The 24864-nt window shown below is 39.7% G+C and overlaps 1 protein-coding gene across 2 annotated transcripts; it reads right to left on the minus strand.

Annotated features, from left to right (window-relative positions):
- Positions 1-124: 124 nt before the first annotated feature.
- Positions 125-24044, minus strand: LOC138798603 (uncharacterized). 2 transcript variants are annotated; one of them, XM_069979128.1, is made up of 13 exons: positions 23807-24044; positions 22187-22268; positions 18884-19363; positions 17780-17821; positions 17595-17633; positions 17418-17480; positions 13762-13833; positions 12529-13136; positions 9938-10076; positions 6403-7218; positions 2880-3055; positions 1416-1563; positions 125-423 (listed from the first exon to the last, which is right to left on the minus strand). In XM_069979128.1, exons 2-13 carry the CDS (start codon positions 22233-22235, stop codon positions 347-349), a joined length of 2709 nt encoding a protein of 902 aa, XP_069835229.1. In that variant the 5' UTR covers positions 22236-22268; positions 23807-24044; the 3' UTR covers positions 125-346. The 2 variants fall into 2 exon arrangements, with proteins under 2 accessions (XP_069835229.1, XP_069835228.1); XM_069979127.1 differs by having other exon boundaries at positions 2880-3058.
- Between the last annotated feature and the right edge of the window lie 820 nt (positions 24045-24864).

Raw genomic sequence — 24864 nt, forward strand, 5'->3', positions numbered from 1 at the left:
TGTCATTTCTATATTTGAGGAGAACATTTTTAGCTGAAAAAAAGAAGATCTGAAATCATGTGCTGAGTCATTTTATAATATAGCTTTGTACAAAGCGGAACTTTCTTGATTCATACATAGCTTTAGTCTCCCTACTTTTCTTTAAACAGCAAAAGAGGTAAATGATAAAATTCTCACCGCCTGCAGATGCCACTAGGTGGCGCTCACTGAAGATGAACATACACAGCTCTCTTTGAACTCAATAGTCTAATTTTTAGTAAACTATTTCTAGTGGGTCAGCCCATACAGTGTTTACCAGCCGAGTGGAACCCAATTTCACAGTAACAATAACCTGACAGAAATCATACTATACCATTTGGATGTCTTCTGGATTAATATGACGGCAGATGGACTTTACAAAGTACATCTCATCACCTTTTGTCCCTGAAATACAGAAATAAAAGCGGCATGTTTCATTTTAGTTAAAGGGAACCTGACAGAATACAAATTCTACCTAATATATAAACCTCATAGCGCTGAGCAGATTGATATATATATTAATCCCTCCTGTTTTTTCCCATTCTGTTTGCTGCAGCTATGGTGAGTGTAATTCCTTATCCAGACTTGTGCTGCTTGGGGGCGACCTTCACCGCCGGCGGTGCTGGCCGGGTTCTGGTGTGGTGTTTTTGGGTCTGGTCCTGTGGCATGGGGGTCGCAGGGCCGTCCCATGGCCCCCGTTCCCTGACTGTGCACGCCTGCGGGGTTGGTGGCCACTGACTGGCACGGTGTGGACTTAGTGTAGGGACCCATGTGTATCAGATACCGGCACGAGGTACATGGGGCAGTATGGCTTGATCAATTCATACACAAAATTCTGATGTGTTTTTATTTAGCCTAGCGGCACTAGTATCAGCCATAGGTGTGAGGTGCAGCACTCTGTTTCTTCCCTGAACTATATATATATATATTTGTAGGAAAATACTTAGTACTACTTGCCACTTATTGAATGGTATTCCTGCTCAGTCTGGGTTTAGTCCAGTTGGCAGTGTCACTAAGTGATAGGATTACTCATCTCTGGAAAGATCAGAGATTTCAATCAATTAATGACCAGTTATACTCAATCTTACCCCACAAAGATAACTATCCATCTACTCAATTACTAGGCAGAATTTGGTGGCTCAGTGGTTAACACTAATGGGATTTTGGTGATGCGTTCTCTCCATGTCTGTAGGATTTCCTTCCACTTTTCCTAAGAAATTATTCCTAAGGTGTATGTGCCTGCATTAGGGAAACTAACTGTTAGCGCCACTGGGGTCACTTACTACTATGAATAATAGTAATTTCTGTACAACGCCGCATTATATAGTGGTACTTTATAAGCTACATAAAAATATATACATTTTACATTTGAACAAACTAAAGGGCGTTAAACACACCTAATGTACTATTTAATATATCCAGTTCTTCTAATATTGATTGCATCGACATGCGACTGTACATGATTTCTTTTAAGTTATTACTTATAATTTTCCACAAATCAGGGAGAAGATAGCCAGGTATCTGTGGTGTGTGATGTGAAGTAATCTATGAAAAAGAAGAAACTAAATTATTTTAGGACATCACATGCAGCACTACAGTGTCCATTGGTACTGGGAGAGCGTCATCATGCGGCATTGGGATATTCAATGGATTTGTTATTCTTATCAGAGAAACCAGAGACATTGGTTAGACAGAAATAACAGTTAGTCAAATGATCATTCTGTTTCCACTATATCATTGGAACAGCGAATGGAATTGACTTGCAAGAACCTCTCAGCCAATGTCCAGGATCAGCAGCACATCTTGCACATCAGATGTGGGGAGCCCAGGATTTGTCTTGATCAATAATCTTCTATCCAAACTACAGCTCATAAGCTTTCATGCTAAGAGCTGTCATGGTGCATTTCTGAGGCTTAAAGAGTACCTGTCATTAAAAAAAACTTTGCATATTTTGACAGAGGCTTCAACTTTAACTGCTCCCAAGCTGTCAATCACAGTGCAGGGAGAAAGCAACAGACATCAGAGAGACACAGTCATACTAATGCTATATATTAAATCCTTCATGTATATGATTGTGACAGCTATAATAAGAATTTTGTTTAATTTTAAAGTATAAATACATTTATGCTTACATTAACAAAAAGAGTAAAAATTGAGTATTTTTTACTGAATTTACAGGTAAAGTTGCACAATTTTAGAAAAATTTCTGCCAATCAGGATAATTGCATAATTATTTAACCATAAATCTATGGTAATGTGCACCAATCCCCCCAAAAAGTCTTAATTTTGGACTGCAAAATTACGAAAAAACGTTTACTTCTGGATAACAGGCAGTGGAGCTTAAAATAGTGACATCTAGTGGCCAATGTTATAACTTTGAATTTCACATAGCAAATTTTTTTTAATGAAGCAGATTAAAATTACGCTAAATATTGACGCCTCTGTCAAAATATGCAAATTAGTTTTTAATGACAGTGCTCACTTAAGCATCTGCTTTCCATGTAGGTAGGTATTGCAATCAGATCATACTGTAGTTTATAGCTGATGTGTGTGCCGAGTCTGTAATAAATCCACTGAAGTTTTACAACTTCAATGAAATGCAAGGATCTCATGCATTTGCTTGCCTATAAATGACATAACAGCATATATAATGGACAATACATAGACAGCCTGAAAATATTGCAAAAAAACACGGAAAGAATATTTCAGAAAAACTGTACATGATAGGACAATTTCAAGGTGATTTTTGTGATTAGCAGCTCAAATGACATAAGTTTAACCTAAAGGAAGCAAATTACTAATGGTCTGGGTTACTCATATTGTCATTAATACCTTGAAGCAACATGAAAAGATTAACATACCTCTCGTACAAACAAAGAGGTGTTCAGATGAGACAGCTCTTCATATGGTTGTCTGCCATAAAGAAGAACGGAGTAAAACGTTGCAGCGACCATCCATACTTCTGAGTACTCGTAAAAGACGTTTCTTTTCAGTGTTTCAGGAGCGCTGAAATAAGCTGCTAGTGGCTGCATATATTCTCCTTAGGAATAATAGACAGTATGAAAGGGTTACACATCAAATACACTATTCCATTGGACATTGGAAGATCTTAGTCTAGCGGACCAGAGCATAGACATTGCATTACTTTTAAAGTAAACCAAGTTTTAAAACAGAGTGCACCTTGGGGACTACTACATATAGCTTGGGTGGGGTTGCCATATATACAGGTTGGGTTGATAAAAAAAATAAATATATATATATATATATATATATATATATATATATATATATATACAGTAATGCCTCAACTTACCATGGCCTCAAGATACAATATTTTCAAAATACAATGGTCCTTTTTGGACTATTGTAACTTGAGACCAGACTCAACATACAGTGCTATGGACAGTCAGGATCTGTGGCACATGTAAATAACTAGATGATAATCCAATGAAACTGGCCATTCTACTGGTAAAACCCCAGTATTAGTGAAATTCATGCACTGGTTGGTTGTCTACATGTCCTGTGCTGCTCTTTACCTGGGCCATGATGAGACGCTTCGGCTTCATTTTATATTTCTGGGACCCTGTGTGATCTGTACAGGACCCTGAAGACACTCCCATCTTCTACATAGAAAGAAATTTACAGTCTCCAGTAGCTCCTTCTGACTGTTATATGTAAGGATCTGCTTCATCCATATTAATTATCTGCTTATTTTTCTTTAAATCCTATTTTTTTCTCATTTTGGGATGACATTTTAGGGGATTCAGAACCAATTACCAGTTTTCCATAGAATTTTGGTCTCAATATTTTCAACATACAATGGTCGTCCTGGAACCAATTAATATCATATGCTGAGGGACCACTGTATGTGTGTGTGTGTGTGTGTGTGTGTGTGCGCAGTATTCCTAATTTGGGAAAGCATATGTTTATGTTTAATTATTTTTAACCATACAGAATAGCTAGTTTATAGCCAAGAGAAGCACACTGTAGCTGAACCCACATGGATACACCTCAACACAAATATCAAAATAACGGTATCTCAAAGTTTATTAGGGGGCAATATTGTGTTGCAGCTAAGCTATCCTTTCATTGAGACCTGTGTAATACTGTCATCAGTTTGGTAATGCTTTCCCAGGTCGGAGATGTGAGAAGGAGGAGGGAAGCCAGAACATAGTGGAATGCAGGCCACTAAAATACAAGAGAAGAAGCAGTGAACAATGACTAATAATACCACTGCATTTCCTGAACAACCTCACTGTTGATGGTCACACTTAGGCCATGTTCACACAACATAAGTTAAGTATTAATCACTGCCGTTGTTGCCGATTTACAGTACGGCCGTGATTAATCCTTAACTTACACTGTGCTGCAGCTAGAGGGAATCCCAGTTGGAGTGTATAGACATAGTATATGCTCCGTCCGGGATCGCTGGCGGCGCCGCAAAAAAATTACATGTCAGTTTTCTGCGGCCGCTATTCATTGAATAGTGGCTGCAGAGAACCAGTCAGTTCACACAATGGAGCGTACAGCTTCGGACACACGCTCCATTGTGTGCGTCAGGGAATTCGGATGCGGGCGCACACTGATGCACCCGCATCCGAATCAATTATTAGTGAAGATCATCTGGCCAGTACTGCGGTACCGGCCGGAATGATCTTCAGTAACACCGGCCGTTCTGTGATCCAACCGGGTCACAGAACAGCCGGTGTTATACATAATGTGAACATGGCCTTACAGAGTATGGGCACCTTACAAAGATTGCCATGGGGCTCATGGTTACTACATGGTTATGCCCCAACTTGTGCATGCTTGATGTCAAAGTTTTGTATGCAGTATGTCAACATACTTTATTCTGGAAAGTAAGGGAAACCCTGTAAATAAAGCTCAAACTGTGTGTGTAGTTCAGATTTGCCTTTTCTTGGCCCAGTAATAACAGGCTGCTTCTGTTAATAGGTTTTATTCTACCTCACAGTCTTTGTATCAAAAACAGAATAATATAGGGTCCTAGCATAAAATTTCTACTCTCAATATTTGCTCAGCACCGGCAGTCCTTTATTCTAGTATTATCCACATTAGTTCCCAAATGTAGTTAATATACAATACCGTAGAGAGTCTGTGTCAGACGTATTGAGGTGACATTCAGGGGGCTATATACAGTACAGTGGGGTGGAAGCCCAATATTAAATATCCTTTACAAAGCATAGCACACCAATCCTATAAATGCACTATTATTAATGACACATTATCACAAGAGATAAATACTATCAACAAATATTAACATATAATAATGTGCAGTATAATTAAAGGGTTATCCAGTGTTAGAAAAACATAAACAGAAAACTGCTGAAGCAAACTGCATGTGCCACCTAGAATTTAATTTGTTTATAAAAAAAAAAAATTCAAAATCAAATAGAATGTATCAACCAGGTGAGCCCCAGAGAGTTGGACCTACACTAGCAATGGCCTCTCTCGGACTATAAGGGTCCTATTACGCCAACAGATTTCTGACCAATTTATCTGACAGATTTTTTAAGCCAAAGCCAGGAATGGATTTGAAAGAGGAGTAATCTCAGTCTTTTCTTTATGACCTGATCTCTGTTTATAGTCTGTTCCTGGTTTTGGCTTCAAGAATCTGTCAGATAAATTGCTCAGATATCAATTGGTGTAATAGGGCCCTAAGTCTACAAAACTGGGCACATAGAATCAACTGAAACACCTACAGTACAGGAGTTGGGTGGAGTGCAAGGCTAAAAAATGAGGTAGCCACCCCCCACATGTGATACCCAAAAAGCAATCCAAAAGACAGCAGTGTTAGAAAAACATGGCCACTTTCTTCCAGAGACAACACAACTCTTGTCTCCAGTTCAGGTGTGGTCTGCAATTAAGCTCCATTCACTTTAATGGATCTGAGCTGCAAAACCTGCACCCAAACTGGAGACAAAAGTCTTTGGAAGAAAGTGACCATGTTTTTCTAACGCTAGATAATCCTTTTAAACCTCAGTTATATTGCCATAATGTGTCACTAATGTAAGTATATTTACATACTGGTACAGGATATTTAGTAGGCTCATATGTATTGTATACGCTGCAGATTTTCTGCTACTAATTTCATGCTGTGTAAGGCTAGGTTCCCGCATCATCTTTTATTAGACGTACGACGGCCGTCTTTATGGTCACCCGTCATTTTGAGGTCAAATAACTTCCGTTATTTTAAGATCATGGACACCATTGCAAAATAACGGATGGTATTTTATCTCAAAATGACAGACGTCCAAAAAGAAGTCTGTCGAACGGCCAAAAAAAGAGGTTGTGTGAACCTAGCTCAAATCGATATAAATAAAAAGTGCCGCTTAAAAAAAATCATGCCCAACTGTTACATCATACCATCAACGCAGATTTGGTACTCTTCCATGTACACCTTCAGAGGGTCAACTTCCATATGTGAAATGCTTTTTGAATAAAGAAAAGCAGACAGTTTTGTTCTTAAGAAACCATCTGGCCCAGAAGTGATTATAAAACTAGCCGGAGTGATGTCACAGAGAAAAATCTTGTTTTTATGGCAGTGTTGAACAGATGAAGCGATATCAATAAGTATGCCAACCATTTGGGACAAGGTAAGTCGATTTTCATTCTCATGTAAGAACTGTAGAAGGGGTTTTCCATGTTCAACCATAAACAGGGGCAAGACACCATTTGAAGAAGAGTTCTTGAGGGTCACTATGTTCCTATGTCCTTGACATACAGCTACTGCTCTAGATATTTCTTGAAAGCGTTCATAAGCACTATCTGTAGAATTTGTTTGCAGAATATCATTTAATGTCTTCTGCCTAAACACATGCACTAGAGTGTAACCATCCGGCATTGTTGCATCAAACAACAAGACATTTTCTGCAGTTGTTGGTATTAGATCATGAAGGACCATGTCTGGGTAGTCGAGAGATAGCTTTTCACGAATGCATGTCTCCAAGAGGTCTTCATTCACGGTGATACATGAGTTACCCAACTGAGATATGTCAAGGCCATTCACATCCTCACTAAATAGCAATGGTGTAACAAAGTTTCTGACATCACTCACTGGATGGTAAACCAGTTTTTTAAAAAAATGCTTCAGGATAGTCATCAGTTTTTCATCTGTTCTTTTTCCATCTTTAAGAAGGTCCCACATAACGCTAAGGAGCTTTAAACTTAACGTTAATGCACCTGAAATTAAATATAGAATAATTTATTATATTAACTATTAGGTTATGTTCACACAACGTCAGCTTTTTCTATTTAGGAACACGTTCGTTATTGCTGCGATTTAACTGACTGCAATGCAATGCATTAAAGTCAATGGAAAGATGTATAGTGTAGTAGGCTATGTTCACACTACGTATATGTCCGGCCGCATATTTTCGCGGCCAGACATATACGTGTTAAACTCCGGCCGGGAATTTACTCAAGTTGCGGCCGGCTACGTACGGACCGCGAACTTACGCCCGTAGTCTACTTACGCTTCCCGAGCGCCCTACGTAGCGATCTGACTGCGGTCTTTTACTTGGAAATCTTCGCCTAGCCCCAAACACCCCACAGAACCTTTTGGATCAGCAAAGAAAAGTGGAAAAATGAAGAAATCGCCACTACGTACGGGACCGCATGTTACGCGTAAGTTACGTCATTTTCGTCCTCAAACAAGGTCTGGTTCATTTTTTACGGCGCCGCGTACGATCCGGGCGTAAGTTCGTACGTAGTGTGAACTGTGCAGCCGTACATTGTATACTTTCTATTGTACGCAAACTACGTAAATCTCCGGCCGCTTATTGACAGAACGCGCTATGTCCGGAGACTTACGTAGTGTGAACATAGCCTTAAAGTGTATTAAAAGACGGAAGTGATCTGCACGGACGTCAAAATAATGATCATGTTAATTATTTTCGGACGTCTTTTGCAAACAGCGGACGTTATTTTCAGTTGTTCACACAAAGTTTTTCTTTTTCCCGGCCCTTTCTCCGTTTTTACTATTAAATGCAATGGACTTTTTAATTAAAGACACACCCAAAGGCCAATTAGTAATCCCAAACTAGAATAATGTACCAACAGCTGTTATTGCACTGACGGACAGCCTATCCTCCAAATAACAGGCGTAATTTTGGACTCAAAGGGATGAACACCATTTAAAAAATTATAAACGGACAAGAAAAAACGTTGTGTGAACATAGCCTTACCAAGCAATACTAATTTTAAAAGAGTGATAAATAGAAATTAGCCTATGGTTGTTCACACTGTGGCTCCTGGCTGTTCCCTCCAGCTACGCAGTGCACTGTGATAGGGTCAGACAGGCTTCAATTTCTCAAAAAAAAAAAAAAAAGTGACGTCATGACTATCCGCCTATACTTGTAGGGGTCAGCAGGGGGTGCAGTATATGTAGACATAACATGTAAAAAATAACAGGGCCATTTCTGTGCTCGCTGCACAAAATTCAGTTACCTGTCCCCCCCAGCTTGCCCCCCCAAACGTCCCCAAACCTGTAGTGTAATCATCTCCCAAAGCAGCCCCAATTCCCCCCCCCCCAGCTGCCTGATCCCATCAGAAATCCTGTGCAGTGTAGTGAACAGTAACCCCCCCCCCCCCCCAGCTCGTCCCCGGCCCTGACAGGAGCAGGTAATGCTATGCATTAGCCCCCCCAAAGCCCTTCAAAACACCCCTGGCCACCTGATCGCATAAGAAGTGCCAGCCACATCCTGTGCAGTGAGGTTAAGAAAGTCAACTTCAATGGCTAGAGGTTTGCTTTGGGAGGATATAGAGTTATATGAGGATATGTTGGTGTTTTTGCTTTGGCGTTTAAAAACTGTTAAGGTTTTTTTTTTTTTTTTTTTTTTTTCTGTCCCTGGGTGTCTGGTTTGTCTGAAAAAGAGTACAGGTAAGTATAGGCTTGTGCCCCCATGGGGTGTGGGCCTTTGTTACAGCATAGGGTTGGTTCACTTTTATCAATTTCTGATCAGTTTAGCATTTTGGTTGTCATTATTAGGGTGGCCACTAAGGCCATATGGTCTGGGTTGGGGGCTGACCTGTTGAAAAGGATTGGGCACTAAATGGGAGATTTATCAAGCTGTCTCACATTAGGAATGTTCTTTGTCGCCCATGGCAGCCAATCAAAGAATGCAAGAAGTATTGATAAATCTCCCCCTAACAGTTGGTAAAGTTTCAGCCCTACCTCATTGACTGTGGATGGCATTGGAAGGGGTCTGGAGGGGGTGGTAATCTTGTTTTATTGATTGACGGCTATGCCTGGTCATAATGCTGTAGTAGTGAATCCAGTTTGAACGTAGTGTGAACCCAGCCTTAGCTATGTTGTTCTTGTATTTTTAAGGCCACCACATTAATTGGATTTAGGCCTCTTTGGATTGTAGGAGCCTATTGTCGTTGTCCTTCATGTGGGGGAAGGGGGGGGCGTAAGGTCGATTTGTGGAGAAGAACCGATTAGTGGCGGTGAGGCATTTTAAGGTGGAATCTAGTAAGAATGATTTTTGGAGACAAGATGGTATCTATTTGAATGCATTAAGGAATTGACATGTGGTGTCTCACTTCCTAGGAATAAAATCGAATTGGGTCTTATAGTGTGGAGAAATTTCATTAAAGTCATGATGACAAGGCATTACTATAGATGAGGAAGTAAACAAAAAGACAGCACTTTCGCTTAAGCAACCAAGGTCTTTATCTAGTAACACGGCTTTCTGCTTTCCTGTTCTGCACACAGATTTAAAGACCAATTTAAAAAAAATGAGATTTTACCTATCATTGGCACTTTCAGTTCTCAGGAAGTTTTTATTTTGGTGTTTTCATTTTTATCTTGTCACCTTCTAAAAGTCATTACGTTTATTTCTCTCTTTATTGGCAATGAGTACAATTGGACTTTAGCAAGATTTTTAGCTTGGTTTACCTTTAGTGTAGTTTTCCTGTATATACTCAATTGCCCGTTCCACCACATCAAGATACATTTCCTGATGTTTGTCTCGGACTGAAGCACAGATCTGACTGAAGAACAGCATGCATGGCTCCGTGTATTTCTTCTCAAAGATCTAGAAATTTCAAATAAGGATTTTAATTTAAAATGCTTCACACTGGTAAAAGTATTTGTTGTGGTTTGTTATATTTTGCATATTTGGCCCACTAAATTGTTTCAGATCCTCACGTACAGTTAGTGGAGTTAGTGATGAGAGTCAACACGATACCCGAGATAAGAAAGAAATCATAATGAGACAGGCAAAGGGGCAGGGAAAGCAGCTTCTGAAGCAGGTCGGGCAATCCGAGTTGGCAACAGGAAAGCCAAACAGTATATACAGGGGTCAAGTAGGTAAATGTAGTCCGATAAACAGGCACAGGTCAGAATATACAACTACACACCTTTGCCTTGAATGCAAGGATCCAACAACACTGCAGAAGCAAGCAGAGCAATTTTAAATAGGTGCAGGTGGAATCTGATTTGCAAAAGGCAGAAACAGATGGAGATACACTGGCCCTTTTAGGCCAGCTTCACATGTAGTGGATTCGCAGCGGATTTCACGCTGCTAGTTTGCAGCGAAATAAGCTGCGAATCCTGGTACTGTAATCTTCAATGGTGTTACATACCTGCAGCGGGCACTAAACCTGAAGACTCCCCCATCTTCACTCACCAATTAGCATCAGGATTTTCTTTTTCATATTGCCTATAGGTGTATTGCCAATAATCCTGGTAATCAATGATTACAGCAGTCTTTATATTGTCTGAGGGAAATCTCTCCACAGGATTGGTAGATTGGTAGGTAATAGCTCCAGGCGTCACATTAACCACCGCCATACCAGACCTGACCAATACCACCATACTATGACTGGATAAAACTGCCATACTAGGTCCTGCTTAGCCAGTCAGTGCACGCCACAGTCACTGATTGGTTGAGCAGGACCTCTGGGAGCCTCAGATGCAGCTGGAGCATGGAGCAGGCAACGTATGCTGCGGGTGGTGGGAGGTTAGAGGGGCCGGCGTCACATACTCATAGCAGAATAAAAATTTCACTTCAGGTATGTAACCCCATTGAAGATCACTGTACCAGGATTTGCTGGGATTCGTTGCAAACTCATAGCATGAAATCCGCTGCGAATCTGGTACGTGTGAAGCTACCCTAAAGGAAGAAGGAAGCAGAGAGAACACAAGGATGGCAGAGATGAGCAGACCCAGGACAAGTGTGCAATTTAGTGGAGGAGCAAACAGGAACTAGATTTGTATTTCCAGGGAAATACATAGTGCTTGAAAAAAAGCACCCCTTTAATAGTGACTTCCCTTTAAGAGAAACTTGAACCCCTAAGAGAAACTTGAACCCCTAATACCCTTCCTTTAAGAGCAACTTTGGTACAGTCCCTTTAAGAGCAACTTGGGTACCACCCCTTTAAGAGCGACTTGGGTACCGCCCATTTAAGAGTGACTTGGGTACTGCCCCTTTAACAGCGACTTGGGTACTGCCCCTTTAACAGCGACTTGGGTCGCTCTGCCTCAGCTCTGCCTCAGCTGCCTCAGCTCTGCTACATAGTGCTGGTGTCGCCTCTGCTACACGGCTGTCTCAGCTCTGCTACATAGTGCGGGTGTCGGCTCTGCTATACGGCTGGCTCATATCTTACTCATGTCAGTGAGACAAAATCATTAAGGACCTTCCAACTTCTGCATCTTCTATTAGCCAATAGTGGACATGTGACTGTGTGGATGTTGTGACACACTGACTGACAAGACCCTAAAATTTCTATTGGCTGCTATATTTCAGCTATTTGCATATGTGCTGTGATTGGCTGTTAGTGTTTACAGTGTGGCCATTATTTTCAATGGACCATTATTTCCTATGGAAAATTAGGGGTCTTTAAACGTAAATTTCTTAAAAACGAGAAATCCTATAGAAACCAAAAATAGAGAGCACACCTGTCACCGCTGAGGGCTTCGAAACGCAGTTTGAACGGAGTCTGTGCGCAAAGCGGTTCGGGCTTTATTAATCGCAGAAAAATGGCTGGAAGAAGAAGAAGCAGAAGAAGAAAAATACGGATTACAATATAGTGCTTTTTCAAGCACTATAACAAGGCGGTAAACAGAAGCAGGACACGGTTGATGCCATCAAGAGTAACTAAAGTCTCATTACAGGTTTGTTAGTAAAATGTACACACTTTCACTTTTTTTAAAAATTGCTCAAACCAGAACAATTTAAATTTAAGCTAAACACAACTAGTTCATCCAGTGGTTCATCTAAACTGAACAACAACACAACTTTTAATGGCTAACAAAGTATCAGAATTATTTAACCCCTTTATGACAAGTATCGTTACTACTTATTCAAGCATCCTTTTGCTGTATGACTTGCTGCAAAAACTTAGCTGCTGCTATCTTTTCGGCGTGTGCTTCATTCTTCCTCCTCCAAACACACCACTAATTCATAGGCCTAAATAAACCTAGTTTACTATGAGGGTATGAATATTTGTGAAACAGTAGTACATTTATAATATGCGCCATCTTACCTTTTCAGTAATAATTACAACAAAAATGTGCTTTACGTCACAAGGAAGCTGGATTAAATACTTAACCACTGTATTCATGTCTGTTGAATTTTTAATGGCTTTAAAATCATTCTGATCTAGTAATGATATGCAGTTTTCCAGCATTTGTACATGTGCATCATTTTTTTCCAGTTGCTTTGGCCAAGACTTGATTCTTGCAATCATTGAATTGGTGATTTTGAGATAACTGCTTTGATAGAGTTGTTCTAAAGGTTTCGAGCTAGGCCTGTACCATTTCATGGTTAGAGCCTTCAAATGGTACTTTAAATCACTATCATTGCATTTATAGATCCTAATGTAAATTGCAGCCAGGATCCAGAAGTACAGCTTTTCAAAGTAGCTGTTCATTTCACAGTTCCTCATGTAATCTTTTTCCAGTCGTATTCTGACCTCAGTTTCGAACTTCAGCAAATTTGTGTTTCTATAAAAAGTTCCAATACTCTTTTGAATTATTTTTGTCAAACTTCGAGCAGCAAAATGACTGATTTTCTCATCATAGTGGTGACAGTGGCTCAAGAAGACATCTGGAGAAGTTGTTGTCTTAAGGTCTTCGAGGCATGTATCGTGATCTGCTTAAAAACAAAGGCAATCCTAAAAACATTGAATTTCTTAACATCTAAGGGTGTCCATAGATCTTCAGTAACTGTTAACTGAATGATCATTCATGAACGAGCTAATGGTTAAGCCACAACCAGAGCTCTGACACCGGTTTATCTCTCCAAGAACAATGGGGTCAGATTCAATGTAACGCTAGACCCCTATGTCCAGGACATCATCTGTTGGTGGCGGATCACGAGAGCCCCATACAATATATACCGATGGCTAATCCCTTACAGCTGACAAAATTATAAAGTGTATGGGGACTTTAATACTCTGGGCAGGAGACTTTTTTTTAACTATGGCCGGGGAGTGGATATAAACAATGACATTCTCTTACCTCCGCAGCTCCAACACTAAGGCGATGTCCAGCTGCTCCACTCCCCCAGAGCAGCTGGACATCTTGTTTATATCCACCCCTTCCTCAGCCAAGGTTAAAAAATGTCTGGAGTACCCCTTTATTTCTATACAGGGGCAGCCTGAAGTTGGATGTGCCTGTGTAGTACCTTTTATTGACAAATCTTTCTATGGTGTATGATAAGGGGTCCACATAACACAATGTTACAATTAACCAGGGGCAGATTAAGCGCTACGAACCCATTTCAGAGGAAGTTGAAGAACACTTTAATTGTTGCATTTGTATTTGTGATGATAAACCATTTTCATTGTCTGCAAAAAAATCTAATAAAAATACAATAAAGGTATGAAAATATTATCTGGACTAATATACAAGTATGAAATATATTACAAATATATTACTAAATCATTTAATAGCTACATACAGTATTAAGGCCTGCAAATTGATGATAGTGTCTCCAGGTAAATCCTAAAACTAAAAAAAAAAAATATACTCGTTCTATTTTCTGTGCTTCCATAGATACCAACAATTCTGTGCCCATGGAACACTGCTGCATACGTTAATGGATGATGCCACGCAGAAGCATCTATCACTATAAGGTTCCATTGTTTTTTTTTTCTGGATACTGTATTATTATTATTATTATTAATATTAATATTATTATTATTTATATTCCATTGTCTACTATGCTATTCCATTCCATGCTTGTTGTTGATTGATGTATACTGTAACATCTTTTTGGGGTAACAAAAGCTGAGCCCTGTTTGTCAATCAATCTCAGATGGGCATCCATAATAAAATATAGCCAGGCCAAGTAGGCCAAGGATACAAGGCAGCAAATGACCTGCCTCCTTGACACTGTCCCGGGCTAAATAAATGTATTTGTTTAATAATAAAGACACACACATCCAGGGACATCTTAACAGCATTAATGGCCCCTCAGTAAAGCTGTGAACTGGGCCCCCTTTCCCTCACTGTCCAACCCCCCCCCCCCCCAACCTTGCGAATATATATAAAATATATTTGTGCACATCCATTTCTATGTATACTGTACGAGTTGTATGAGCCATGTAGTTGCCCCTCTGAGCTATATATCAGCCATGTTGTTGCCCCTCTCTGTATATATAAGCCATTATATTGTGTTGCCCCTCTGTACATACATATGTATATACAGAGGAGCAACGCAACATGGCTCATATATACAGAGGGGCAACAACATGGCTCATATATAATATATGAACCATGTTGCTTCCCTGTATACTGTATAATACAATATACAGGGACCCTATTTTATACAGTATGAGCTATGTTGTTGCCCTGTATACTGTATAATATAGGTCTGAGCGCATGGAGATGCACTGCGTGCCATGGAAAAGACACCGACCAGGGAGAAGGATGCTTTGTTGTCACACATGAGCCCCCAGGCAGCCGCTTACCCTACTCAATGGGTAAGGCAGCCCTACGCACAGCCATCTACCTACATATCATGGTGGTGTTAAATAAGCTAATCAGCCAATTCAATGCAGTGCAATGACCAAGCAATTTTCTTTGCTTTTTCATTCCTTCATCCAAAACATTTTTATTTTTCTGTCAAAGTTTCACTCTTTATTTGTCCCACAAGGAGACTTTTGCATGCAATCTTCCTATCACTTATATAATTGCCTCAAGACGAAAAGAAAAAATGCTGAACTTATGTAGCCAAAAAATTATTATTATTATTATTATTATTATTATTATTATTATTATTATTAATAATAAATACAATATTAAAAACAATTCATTCTTTAAAAAAAGAGAGAATCCCAACATTAAAGAACAGTGGCTATCCCGGAGGAGGTATTGTATTATACTATACTATTATTGCACATGCCGTGTCCCCGACCAACTCAACACACCATGCCATAGGCAAATAATTAAAGTGCTAGTGCATAATTGTAAGCAATCTAAATCCATCTAGTCATACATTCTATTGCAAAATAGCCCATAAATATTTCTGACCCCAATGGTCTTGGAGACACAGCATAGATACCTGTCAAGTAATTTCCGTATATGTCCTTCGGGACGCCACCACCCCGACGCGCGTTTCATAGTCTTCGTCCGGGGGTCAATTTCACATTTATATTATAATAGTATAGTATAATACAATACCTCCTCCAGGATAGCCGCTGTTCTTTAATGTTGGGTTTCTCTCTTTTTTAAAGAATGAATTGTTTTTAATATTGTATTTAATAAAGATTAATTTTTTGGCTACATAAGTTCAGCATTTTTTCTTTTCGTCTTGAGGCAATTGTTGGTAAAGCTGTAGTAGCATTACGACTATATGCATATAAATTAGATATCAGGATAATAGATATCAATTAATGCATGTGGACAAAAGTGTGGATATACTATCACTTATATAATAAACTGTACTACTACTGTAGTTTAGTGTTTTAACCCCTTCCCTCCTGGGCTAATCTTCATTTTTGCAGTTTTGTTTTTTCCTCCTCGTGTTTAAAACACCATAGCGCTTGTATTTTTTCACCTACAGACCCCTTATGAGCCTTTATTTTTTTGTGACACCAATTGTTCTTTGCAATGTCAGACTTAATTTTTGCATAAAATATGCTGCCAAACCGGAAAAAAAATTATATGCGGGGTGAAATTTAAAATAAAACACAATATTCACCCTATGGTAAAACTGACTTGTTATCTAGTCGGTACAATTGACTAACTGACTTGTTAGTAAGTCGGTACAATTACAATGATAGGCAACTTTTATTTTATAACTTTTATTTTATTTGATGGCCTTTGAAAAATAAAAAACTTTTGAAAAAAAATAAATGTTCATGTGTGAGGTGTCATTTTTTGTGCCACAATGCGTACTTTCTATCGGTACCTTACTTTCGTACATGGGACTTTTTGATCACTTTTTATCATAATTTTTCTAGATTCTGAGCTTACGCCATTTATCATGCATGATCAGGAATGTGATCATTTAATAGTTCAGGCGATTACGCATGCGTCGATTCCCAACTTTTTTTTTTTTTTTTTTTATAAAATGGGAAAAGGGGGGTGATTCAAACTTTTATTAGGGGAGGAGATTTTTTATTAATAAAAAATCTTTTTTTATTTACATACATTAAGTAGAAATTCCCTGGAGGACTTCTATATACACTATATCTCCCATCAAGATCAATGTTGTGTATATAATAGAGCACTGATCCATTAGATCAGATTAGATCTGCAGAAGACCAGATACACAGATTGCCGAGCCGGGATCAGCGTCATTCCACCACTCCCAGCCCGGCCAGTACAATGGATCCTCCCCTCTGTGATCGCATTGTGTGTGTGTGGGGGGGGAGGATGCAGCTACTAGACACCAGAGAGAGGGGCTGTGCATGGCATTTAAATGCAGCTGTCATGTTTGACAGCTGCATTTAACTATCCTAGTTAACGCGTGCTGTGATCGTCCACACCCGCTAAAGCTGCGGTCCTGGGCTGCAGAAAGCAGCTGGGATTGTAGCAGTTCAGAGTTCTGCACCTCCCTACCCGCAGCAGGATGTACCGGTACGTCCTTCTGTGGGAATGGGTTAACCTGTCAGCTGCAACCCATCAGGCCCTGCTGGAGGCACAAGCAAGTAGGTACAACTTCTTTGCATACCTGGGGACCTTCACTAGGTCCCCTGCTGCCATGAAAATCAATTTATGTCTTTTTGGCACACCTATTTGTGTGCCAATTAGACCATTTAGTTCTCAATCTGACCACCACATCTAAGGGCTCAAACTACAATGCTTGGAGGTTTCTCTGCTCCTGGCAGGAAGAGTCCTGCTGTTATGAATCAGCTAAGCTCCCACAAAATTTGGAACCAGAGACTACTGTCTGGGTATATTTACCTGAGGAGAGAAAACATACCTTCTTCATGCAAACTTCTTGAGCTGTGACTATCCATTCTGTCTCTACCTTGAAATAAGCGCCCTTTTAAAGGAATAAATATACATTAGATACAATAGTAAAATATGTTATGTACATAAGTAGTGTTTCCCTTAGCATTATTTATATGTTAAAGTTAAAAATTAGCAAATCAGTTACCTATTCTGAAAACGTCAAGGAGCGATGACCTTGAATTTCCTGCAATAATAATTATGAAATAATTTTAGAAATGTTACAATTTATTAACTTTATCATTCCCAAGCTGAATTGTTTAAAACAAGGGAAATATTCAGGCATTCGCTTTCTACATACAGTATGTTTGTTTGAAAAGTCATCATACTCACTCTTTATGCCCATATCTGATGTAATGGAGGATACTGAAGAAGCTGAAACAAATCATAGCAAACCACTTAGTTAATAAAAAAGAAAATACATTTATATGATTCGTATTTAAAGAAGCACCCTCCATTGTGTAGGTGATCATGCTCACTCACCCTCTCTCATTTATTGTCCTTGACATGATGCTCATTCCCTACAGGACACCATCCAGTCTGAGACCCGCTGAGATCCCAAGGTACAGCTGGGAGGAGTGTACAGCAGTGCGTGTCTCTCCCAGCTCTCAATCATATCTGACTCTTTCGTTTCAGATGTCTGAGTGGAGCGCACTGATGCATACTCTCCCTGTTGTACTTCCAGATCGCTGAAGGACTAAGAAGTGAGAGCTGCTGTGATCAAAAACTTTTGACATGTCTGGTGACATATCAAAATTTACTACAAATTACATTAGTGATTTAAAGAGAATGTGTCATCAGAAAACAGCTCATGTTTTATCTATATTTTATAATAATTCTAAAATCTTGCCGTTTTCATTCTGACCACTAAGCTTAAAACTAAGCTGAGACTTCCTGTTTTGTACAGATCACTTTCCATCCTCCTTATCAGCTAGCAGCTAATCCTCCCCCTTTCTGTAAAATGACCTGTACACAGGTCACAGAGCCTGACCAGAAACCTCTTCCGTTCATGTCAATGGGTCAACTCCAGTTTATTGCACCTCTGTCTTCCCTTATAAAGAAATCAACAAATGTTAGGGCTTGCTTTGAAGCTAATAGCTACAGTCCAGGGCTGCTGATACCAGCTGGGACCACTGTGGTTCAGAGCAGGGTCACGGCGTGACCTTTCTCTGAACCCCACTAGTAGCGTCATGACGTACCCTTACAGCGATGAAGAACAAGAAAAAACCTTTACCAGCACCACATTAAAAACAAAACAGGCAACATATTCACTTTAAACAATATTGCAACAACAAACAAATAAAAAACATTATAAAGCCCATGTGAACTAAATAAATTAATGCATAATTGTAATCATAATCATAACAGATAAGTTAAGTCAATTTGTGTCGCACAGCTGCACACATTTGAACATGTCCTTAATCTTGTAATACTCACCAGGATATGGCCCCATTTCATATTTTATTTTTCTTTGAAGCAGAGGGGTCTCTCTCCGATTCTGTTCCATTGTTTGGATCAGTTTAGGTAGCAAATAAGGGTCATGAATTGGCAATGAGCAGCTGCTTTTTGCTACTGTATCAGGATAAACTTGTGAGTTATCAAATAAGAGAAATAAAATCCGTTCCAAATAATCTGGCCTTAAGAGTAAATTTCGCAAGTTCGAGAACTTCTTATCTTTAAATACTGGTACAATGGTTGTTGGAATTATTGTAATGGGGTGACTCATAGCCTGAATAATATGACTACCTCCAGTTATGTTTCTGGATCCATAGTAGCATTGATATCCTTTCTGTTCAAGAGGCTTCACAATATTTTCATAGAGATAGATATCTATGTCTCTCTGTTTGGTACTCTGTGGGTAGGGAGGTGATACAATGTAGACATCATAGCAATATAACAGATGGAAAGTCACGTCACCTGTTAAAAGTAATTTGGATTGTTAGACAAAGACATAAGACAAAGACAAAAACTATTTGCAATGTTATCATTATAAAACATTTGTATTTAAACAGGAATCGTGAACTTTTTACCAGTATAGTAAAGGGACACTAGCAGCAGGTTAGAAGACTCTACCCTGCTGTTATGTTCCCCTAGAACACAAAACGCTGAGGATAAATGTGCTTTACTTTCATCCATCCTCTGCGCTGTTTTCTGGAAACTTTATTCATTATGCAAATTAGGTGGTTTGGTGGCAGCCTGGCATCCAGTGCACCAAACCACCTAGCCTAGCATCCAGTGCACCAAACCACCTAGCCTAGCATCCAGTGCACCAAACCACCAAGCCCAACCTCTAGTGCACCAAACCACCTAGCCCAGCATCCAGTGCACCAAACCACCTAGCCCAGCATCCAGTGCACCAAACCACCTAGCCCGGCATCCAGTGCACCAAACCACCTAGCCCAGCATCCAGTGCACCAAACCACCTAACCCAGCATCCTGTGCACCAAACCACCAAGCCCAGCATCCAGTGCACCAAACCACCTAACCCAGCCTCCCGTGCACCAAACCACCTAGCCCAACCTCTAGTGCACCAAACTACCTAGTCCAGCATCCAGTGCTTCAAACCATCTAACCCAGCATTCAGTGCACCAAACCACCTAGCCCAGCATCCCGTGCACCAAACCACCTAGCCCAGCATCACATGCACCAAACCACCTAGCCCAGCATCCCGTGCACCAAACCATCTAGCCCAGCATCCCATGCACCAAACCACCTAGCCCAGCATCCCATGCATCAAACCACCTAGCCCAGCATCCTGTGCACCAAACCACCAAGCCCAGCATCCCATGCACCAAACCACCTAGGCCAGCATCCAGTGCACCGAACCACCTAGCCCAACATCGCATGCACCAAACCACCTAGCTCAGCATCCTGTGCACCAAACCACCTAGCCCAGCATCCAGTGCACCAAACCACCTAACCCAACCTCCAGTTCATCAAACCACTTAGCCCAGCCTTCAGTGCACCAAACCACCTAGTCCAGCCTTCAGTGCACCAAACCACCTAGTCCAGCCTTCAGTTCACCAAACCGCCTATCCCAACCTCCAGTTCACCAAACCACCTAGCCCAGCCTCCAGTGCACCAAACCACCTAGCCCAGCCTACAGAGCACCGAAGGCTTGACTCTCATGTCTAAAAACCCATAAAGTTCTGGGTAGTTTTCTCTTGAGTTCCTCCTCCTCCTCCTTCTACTACTACTACTACTACTACTACTACTACTGTACACAATTTACTGCTTAGTGTAACCTCTTCATTGCTGTCCTGCTTCTGTTTATTTAATTCTACACCTAGCACCTTGTAAAACAGGTGCATCAACAACCTCTTCTCCCTCCAAATGCCATCTACAATCTTGTACTGTACATAATACCCAAGCACAGTGCAGGCATGTTCAGTCCAGTGCACTTTGGCCAGCATTATGTCATAGTATAACAGTAAGGAGTAGGTGCTGTACTCAGGGATGTATTTCCAGCTTGTGCTGCACTAGGCACTTGGATTTACTACACCCCATTAGGGTAATTCTGCAAGCATCAGATTTTTTTCATGCAGATCTCTCACAAATACAAAAAGAAATTTTGTTGCAGAACTATTGGGGATCTCATCACTATACAAAGAAAGTGGTGAAATAAATCATAAATCCACAACTATGGAAAATGCTGTGACTGCAAATCTGTAGGTAAAGTTTACATCAGTTCTGAGAACTCTAGCCCCACACCCTGAAATGGAGAGAATGAGAAATAGCTGTGCACCATGGAGGGGAGGGGACCATCAGTACTGCAGATGGTTGACATGTTTTTTTTTTTAAACAAGATGATTTTCTTGGCAAAAATAAGTACTTCATTATATGTGATTATAAATTAAATATATACAGTTGTACCTAAGTTTAAGAGTAACTTGGATTGAGAGTGTTTTGCGAGAAGACCTCATGGTTTTTTAAAATTATGACCTGATTTAAGAGCATTGCTTTGGTTTAAGAGCTCCCTGTACTGGGTGGGAGGTGGAGTGGAAGAGCGGCATGGTCTGCATAGCATGGTCTACAGCACTGTACTCTGACCCAGAAAGTCTCCCTCTTCTTCCATATCATAGCAGATCCACTTCAGGCTGGGGCTTGCATCGGGGACAGGACTGTGAAGGTAATCTCTTCATAGCTGTAACCCCTCTCTCCCCGGACAGAGAATTCTGCATGCATGTGCCCACATCTGCCCTGCTCATTGCTTCATACTCCCTGCAGTCTCTGTCAGCCCTTATGTTTCCCATTCTCTCCATTCCTGCTATAATGTGCCTACACTCAGCTATAAACAGTGCTGTATAGAGAAGTTTCTTTCACTGTCCTCCTGCACAGCTCTGTGATTCTCACTTCCTGATTGGTCCATGCTGAGCACACCCACTTCCCCACTGCTGTCATGTGACCACACAGACCTCTGACAGCAGCCCTGCTTCCGTATTCTAGCCTGTTGTATTACGCTACTGCATTATAGGCATCTGCAGTTCCATCTTGTATCTACAAACTGCTGCTGTTATTTTGCAGGTTTACGCAATTACTATACATTATAATCCACATGCTGATTGCTATACTGTACAGTAAATTACAATATCACATATTCAGCTGTTTCTAAATGTTTGTTTCATTTGTTTTTCTGAATAAAAAAAAACATTATTTTGGGGGTGTGGGTAATCCAAGGCACCACTGTAATGGCATTATCTGTACTTAAAAGTGTACAAACATATATAGCTTTATACGTACCCAACCTCCTTTGCTCACACTCATCACATATGTCTAAATCTTCATCCATGTCTGACTAGCTGATATATTAGGCACAAAAATGCTAAAACACAAGAAAATAATAAACTGTATCAGAAGATTATATAGAAAAGACTTGCAGTATTTAGGTTCTGTAAATTAAATGGGGTTTCCCATCTCAGCATGTGGTGGCATCTTGCTAGAATAACTCATCATTTTCTAAATGGTGAGGGAGAAGGAAGAAAGGCACAGAAAATATATAGAAAAACACACACACATATATTATATGACAATACAATTAAAAATATATATATAAACTTAGTATTGCTCCCATCTCAGATGGGGTCTCACAGTTTTTAATGCAGTGGATAGATGTTATATTGGGCAGAAGATAATAATAGAAAAAAAATTCAATTACTGCAATACATTAGAATTGCATTTGGTCCAGCAAAAGTATATAGGGCCAGATTCATATTATATATACAGATTAATCATTCTGGGGCATAGTTTACATTTTGTTCTTGGTTGTCAATTTGAGCAGTCAATATGTTTTCTCATCTCCGTATCACAAAACCCATGCAGTTGTCTATTAATATAACTGTATGATGGATTATTTATTACTGGATCTGTTGTATTTTCAATAGAACCATTTGGGGTACAAATAAAGAGTTGAATAACTTTTGTTCACATTGTTAAAATGATGTCCGTTTTTATTGGAAGATCAAATAACATAACATAACATTTAACAAGCATTTTAAATATTATGAGAATCAAGGAGTGTCACATAAAGGACAGAAAATTAAATAACAATAATAGATTATCCTTACTTGGATAATTTATGTTTTTCTAAAACCTTTTTTTATTTTACTTAGATTACCCTCATATTACTTTCTTGATAGACTGAGAATCTTCTATATTTAAATACATTATGCACAGTCTCTTTGCAGACAGATTTAGCACTCACTAATTATCATATAACAGTTACCTTAGATATTTTTCAAAAGAAAGATTGGTTTTGACATTGTGACAGAAAAGAAGACAATGTCCATTTTTCATTTATTCATGTTTGTTTGTTTGTAATTGTATGATATGTTATGAAATACTAAAGAAATGTCAAATTTTACTGTAAGATCAAATAGTTTTTTTTAAATTCTTTAAAACAGATATACCCCAAACAGTGCTTTTGGGGTATATCTGGATTGTTGTTTTGTGTGATCTACCAGAAATGCTATAGTTAACATCCCTTAAGTTAACATTCCTTTTTCCTCTTTAAGTCTTTTACAGAAAGTGGATTACATTCTAAGGCTATGTTCACACAGAGTATTTTAATCAGTTAGTAAAATAGCTATGTTGGCAAAATAAACTGGAAAAAAGAATCTCAGAATTTGAAAGAGTTAAAAGCCTATATAATAATAATAATAATCATAGATATAATTTCTTTATATGCCAACAACATATTCTGTAGTGCTGTACAGAGATATAAAATTATTATTGATGCAACAAGTGTTAATAACAGGGTTTACCTAGAAACAGTGCTTATTTATTGTCAGGATAATATCCAGAGATAAAACCTACTTTTGTCACCTTTACTGTATACAGATACGGTAGAACAGTCCTACTTACATTTGTTACGTCCAAATTGTTCTGCTTTGATCCAATGCCTATGTTTTCCTTGGTAATTGTAGATATTTTCCAGTTATTGAATCCTGGCATTGACACGTTCAGAAATAACGTTTGGTAAAAAATAAATACATTGCATACTCTAATGAAACAAATATAAATAAAGCATGCATTAAGGAAATCCGAGATATTAGATATATAATGGACAGATGACTGCACTGCACAGTTGTGTTCTCATGGAACTTCCTAGAATTTAAAGAAAAAAAATTGAGACAAAGAAAGATTAAGATTGCGACAGAGATGTCTCAATCTCAAGAACAGGAAGAGACATTGAGAATGTTTAGCAATTTACAAAATTATTTAAATGAGGGAATTTTGAGAATGTATGTAAGGGCTTGTGCACTGGTGGAGGATTCTTTAAGGACGGCACGTGAGATGCTGATCTTAATAAATCCCCCCCCCCCATACACATTCAGAGTTGTACTGTTAAAGGGGTTATCCAGCGCTACAAAAACACGGCCACTTTTCCCCCTCTCTTGTCTCCAGTTCAGGTTCAGTTTGCAATTAAGCTCCATTTACTTCAATGGAACTAAGTTTCAAAACCCCACCCAAACTGGAGACAACAGTAGGGGGAAAGTGGCCATGTTTTTGTAATGCTGGATAACCCCTTTAAGGATTCCTACAGCCAAATATATCTGAGTGAATTGGGACATAAGCCTCTATTACACAGGGCGATGTGGAGAGCAAGCGAGCACCAACCTGTCAGGTCAGCGCTTGCTTGCTCCTCATTACCCCGCCTGCTGCCTGGGATATTAAACAAACCGATAGTAAGTGAGGAGGGGCAGGTAAGAGCCCGGGGGGGGGGGGTCGGAGAGCTGAGGGGGGCTGTCTGAGTGATTGTCCTGGCAGTCCATAGGAGATAGCAGCGGCCTGCTGCCGTTGTTCCTATTACACGGGGCGATGGCAGCAGATTGTAGCCAGGCTGATCATTGGCGTTTCAGCCTGTTCAAAGACAACGATCAGCCGACATTGTGCATTTCTGCTGATCATTGTCTTCTATT

The sequence above is a fragment of the Dendropsophus ebraccatus genome, chromosome 8 (assembly GCF_027789765.1).
Source record: "Dendropsophus ebraccatus isolate aDenEbr1 chromosome 8, aDenEbr1.pat, whole genome shotgun sequence".
Lineage (NCBI taxonomy): Eukaryota > Metazoa > Chordata > Amphibia > Anura > Hylidae > Dendropsophus > Dendropsophus ebraccatus.